The 4,846-nt window shown below is 51.9% G+C and overlaps 1 protein-coding gene across 1 annotated transcript; it reads left to right on the top strand.

Annotated features, from left to right (window-relative positions):
• The first annotated feature begins 3,143 nt into the window (after positions 1-3,143).
• On the top strand, positions 3,144-4,261 carry LOC113203281 (larval cuticle protein 65Ag1-like). The gene is made up of 2 exons (XM_026417870.2): positions 3,144-3,250; positions 3,656-4,261. The coding sequence occupies exons 1-2, from the start codon at positions 3,239-3,241 to the stop codon at positions 4,010-4,012; spliced, it is 369 nt and encodes a 122-aa protein (XP_026273655.1). The 5' UTR covers positions 3,144-3,238; the 3' UTR covers positions 4,013-4,261.
• The last annotated feature ends 585 nt before the right edge of the window (positions 4,262-4,846 follow it).

Genomic DNA, 4,846 nt, shown 5'->3' with positions numbered 1-4,846 from the left:
TCCTCCTCCTCCTCCTCCTCCTCCTCCTCTTCCTCAAGGGGGAGGGGGGCCTCAGTAGAAGTTTTTATATTTTTACAAAGTTTTCATCGACCACTCCCTGTTTTCGCAAGACCGCGACTACGACGAGGCCCCGCTACAGTGCGCCGCTCTGGTATGGCAAGTTCAGCACCGCGCTGGTCGGGCGGGCTCGGCCGTCTGATCTGGGGCGAGCGGCGGCCCGGCTCCACACACTCCGCACGCACACCAAGTGCGTCAGCGTCCAGGAAATGCCCCCCCCCCCTCGCGCCTCGCGCCTTTAGTGGCAATCGACGTCCTGTCCCAATCCCAATGTGATCTCGTTAATTTGTAGGTGTAGGATACATGTAAAAAGATTGAAAAAGCTTTGGACTTTTCTGCTAACGCGTTGGGATATAGGAGGCCAGCAAATTCCAGCCCAGAAGCGGCGCACGTAAATGCCATTGCTTAAAAAAAAAATTACTGATTCCACCTGAAACTCTTCTTTGCCATTCTCGCCTGACTGCTGGAGCAGTCCTCCGTTTTCTGGAGGCGTGGATATTTTGAGGAATAGTTATGAGGTTTGCAATCGGGTACTGCAATGGCTTCGTAAGTTGCGTATCTTAGAAAATCTACAAAAAATCAAATCGAAGGAACACGTGATTTGTAAGTGTTCATTATTTCCATACATCGTGTAAATATCTCTCGCCATTTTACGATACTTTTTTCCTTGTTGTCTATGTTAGTCAGACGACGAAAATCTGTATTTTTTCCCCTCCCAGTGTAGTGTACCCACTATAGCCGTTTGCGCCGAGAATGGGCGAGACACGTCTGAAGTGTGTCAGTCTCCTGGCTCCGTGTGGTCCGGGTCACGCCTGCCGAGCAGGCAGCCCATCGTGCGTTCGAGTCGTGCAGCTGCCCGCGCTCCCGGCGTGCCGGATGGATGGGCTGGAGGGAGGGGGGGGGGACAACAACGGGACACTCTCCTCCTGGACCGGGCGGCCCGCCGGCGCGAGTAGGCAGCGCGCCCGCGCGGCTGTGGGGCGGGCGGCCCACCCTGCGGCTCACAGGCGCTCCGCTGCTGGCCGGGGCAGGAGCCAAGGCGGCAGCAGGAGAACAGCTGCCGCTGCCGGACTCAACCAGTCTTATTATTTGGACGAGCGCAGAGCAAATATGGCATGCCGTACGGGAGCAGCCTCGCCGGGAGAAGCAGATTTTTGTCAGTCTTGCAATTTTGTTCTTCAAAAACCGCCAGAAATGGAGCGATAGCGGAATTTGAGCGAAATCGCAGCGATATCGTTTTGATATCCCATGGTGATGTTTCGCCCACTTTCGGTCCAGCACTGTAATTCGGTTACGGTCCGTATCGTACAGAACAGACCGTAACTTGAAAAAATGTTGGGGAAGTCGAATACTGTTTTAGCCTGAGCAAGAAAGTACAGTTCAGACTGTTACGGCCTGACCGTACGCTGAAAATACGGTACGGACCGTAGGCAAACCGTAACTTCCTGTACGGCATTTTTTACACTTTTTAGTTCAATTATCTGAAAATGTTTAGCAATCCTTATCAATTTTTTATTTTTATTTTTTTGCTTGTTAATGCCGAGGATGGCTTCCATTATGTGCTTTGGACGATGACAATAAAAGATGCGGACCAAAAAGAAAGACAACTGAAATGGGAGAGCAGGTTGAAAATAAAAGTCAGAGCCTTATGTATGCGTCATCGGCTGCTAGTAGTATAATACCTCGTCGGCATAATATGTGGCTGGCATGGAAGAGGGAGTAACGCCCCCGTTGGATCCGAAAACCACCGGTTTGTTGTTTGCATGCTGTTTTATTGTCATTATGAGCTCGAGATTCATATCACATACCAGCACAGTACTAGCCCTTTGAAATTCTTATATGTCAATAAAATAATATCAAAGTGAAAGTATATGAGGTCTTTCAGGATTCGCCCTTTCTTTCCAGTGCGTCCGATATATTTCCAACATCTGCCGGTACTTCAACTTAAGCAGGGGCAGGGGCAGCGTAAAGGTCAAGGTCAGTCGAGTGGCGGCTCATCTCCCTTCCCCCACACACGGGCAATTCATTGAAAGTGCAAGTTTTGTCAATGAGATACTCATCGGGTTTACCGATTGTCACTACAACCAGTGTTGCCATTCTGATGCCAACCCGAAACCGAATGTAGTGCAGTGCCCAGTGTGCAGATTCCACTTTCTGATACACACTATAATCTTCCGTAATCTTTCAAGCTCAATAAGAATCTGTAACTTTTAGTTTCTTTCACCAGTCCCTCCTTTGCCCAAAGTCTGTATCTTTCCAGGCGTTGTTCTTTTTTGCCTGCCTTCCTCCTTTTTGGCATCGCTGTTGGAAAGACGAGCCCACCTTAGGACCACACGGGGCAGTAAAAAGGCCCCCGCGCCGGCCTCAAGGCCACCTCAGGGACCGCCAGGCTCGCCTTTAGGCTCGCCGGTCCGGTCCGACCCGATCTGACCCGATCAGGGCCGGACGCTGAGCTGGTAGAGAGACGGGCGGATGTGAACACCAACTCCATGCTCAAAGCTCAATACACTCCGTAACCCGAATGCACAGGTGACACTACTGGAAACACGAAGGTGTGACTGGGCCCTTTAAAAGGTGCTTATTATGGATTCGGATTACTGCTCTTGGACATTAAAACTAAGTCTTACTCATTTCTAGCACTTTGAGGGTTCTATAATGCCTTTAAGGCACTGCACTCAAAATTTCTGTAACACCTTAACAAAGGTGTCACACCGTGCTCAATACGCACCCCTCACGACAAGTGCCTCCTACACGTGCCGCACTCCCCGGGTCGCGGCGGGTCGTCTGTCCCTGCGAAGCGGGTGGACCTTCGCCATTAACTTGAAGTTTTACGCGAATCCAGATGACAACGCACCTCTTGCCCCTCGTCCTCCCGATTAGTGGCAGGATGGGCGATCTCTTATCGCCATTGGTCGACATTTTGCCCTCCGCTCCACGACCGCCGCGACCCGCCACGCCCCGCCACGCCCCGCCACGCCCCGCCACGCCCCGCCACGCCGCGCCACGCCCCGCCACCGCGCACTCTGCCCGCTCCTGCTGGGCCTGGCCCATTCCAAAGCTTCCCGTGACGGAGGCTCCCTCCCAGCGTGCCTAGCCGCATCCCACACTCGCCTATAAAAAGCCGATCTAGGACCAACTTTGTCACCAGTCGTGCCCACACCGTCGCGAACCCACAGCCACCATGCGTTTCCTGGTGAGTCAGGGGAAGTCCACAGTCCACCCACTACCGTCCTCTAATCGGATCTGATATCCCATTCGCTTTTGTCCCTTCAAGAGTGAGATAGGTAGCTGTGTTGTGACTTTGTGACATGAAGAAAAACTAGTTTGTTTCTCTCTTCCGTCACGCGAACAATGTGCCTTATCCTTTGTCGGTGAAAGCAGGCTGGCTCCGGTACCGGTACAGCCGGCACACTGCTTACCAGTTCCGTTTGTCCATCTTTTTACGCAATACATATACGGCCGAGAATATTATTCGTCAATTTCATTAATACTACTACTAGTTAACCACCATCAACAAGCACGCCCCCCCCCCCTTTTCCCTTTGAGCTCGTGTGCTTTTGCTGTTTTGCTCATGCCGTACCTGTTGTTGCACTTGCAGATCTTCGCCGTCCTCTTCGCCGTCGCGGCCGCCGCGCCTCAGTTCCAGCAGCAGGCCAAGCCCGTGTTCCGCATCCTCAGCGACGAGCGCAACATCGAGCCCTCCGGCCGCTACTTCTACAGCTACGAGACCGAGAACGGCATCAAGGCCGAGGAGCAGGGCGACTTCGTCCAGGCCCGCCAGCAGGAGGCCGAGGGCTCCGCCGTCGTCAAGGGCTCCTACCAATTCGTGGCCCCCGACGGCCAGCAGTACACCGTCCAGTACACCGCCGACGAGAACGGCTTCCACCCCGAGGGCGCCCACCTGCCCGTCGCACCCGTCGCCATCCCCGAGGCCTTCCAGCAGCGTCTCCAGTAGACATGTGTGTGTGTGCCTCAGAGTTTAGTGTGTTTGTGTGTGAAAGAGACAGAGAGAGGGAGAGAGAGAGAGAGAAAGACTCTCTCACAACCACGTTCAAGTACAAAATCATGCACCTGGAAGTAGGCCATCCTTCTTCTTGTCATGGGGGATGGGCCTGTAATGTGGGAAAAAAGTTACCTTTGTAAAAACCCAGTCATAATCTCGTTACCTGATTTGAAATAAATAGAATCTGAATATCATTATAAACCAAGAGCCCCGTTCCTCCATGAATGCCCTATGTACTTCCTGTCTGAAACTCACATTCAAAGCGCGTAGGATCTTGTGATTCCCCCTTTCTTTTTCTTGTGCACCGAAGCTTACACGGAGGGTTCTGGTCACCTCCAGCCTGGGTCCAGTATGCGTGTCGCGTTGGTACTGCGTATGCTAAGTAATAAGTGTTGTCGAATGTCCAGCGTTCGGGCACTCTCCTTTTCTCTGTTCACACTACCCTTAACCCTGATGGATACACGCCTCAGTTTGAGATAAATAGGTTCACACTCGGTCATTTTGATAGCAATGATTTCGTAAATACGATGGTTGATTATGATTGGTTACGGGACCTCTAGCCCGCAGCCCGCAGGCAGGCGGTCATTGACTTCTTTTCTGTTATGTAAGACTTCCTCACTATTGGCAAATGGCCATCCTGGCGCGGATTCTCCAAACTTTTTGTGTTGAATAGAGAAAATAAATTCAATATTCATTCATGTGCCGAAAATTGTACTTGGTACAGATGGGCAGAAGGGATGGTGTCATAAACTGCCAACCCATATAAAACTGATTGTTTAATGTGCC

Source organism: Frankliniella occidentalis, unplaced genomic scaffold (assembly GCF_000697945.3).
Source record: "Frankliniella occidentalis isolate FOCC.00 unplaced genomic scaffold, Focc_3.1 Scaffold41, whole genome shotgun sequence".
NCBI classification, from domain to species: Eukaryota; Metazoa; Arthropoda; class Insecta; order Thysanoptera; family Thripidae; genus Frankliniella; species Frankliniella occidentalis.
The sequence above is the reverse complement of the archived record's forward strand: the minus strand, read 5'-3'. Positions and strand labels throughout refer to the sequence as shown.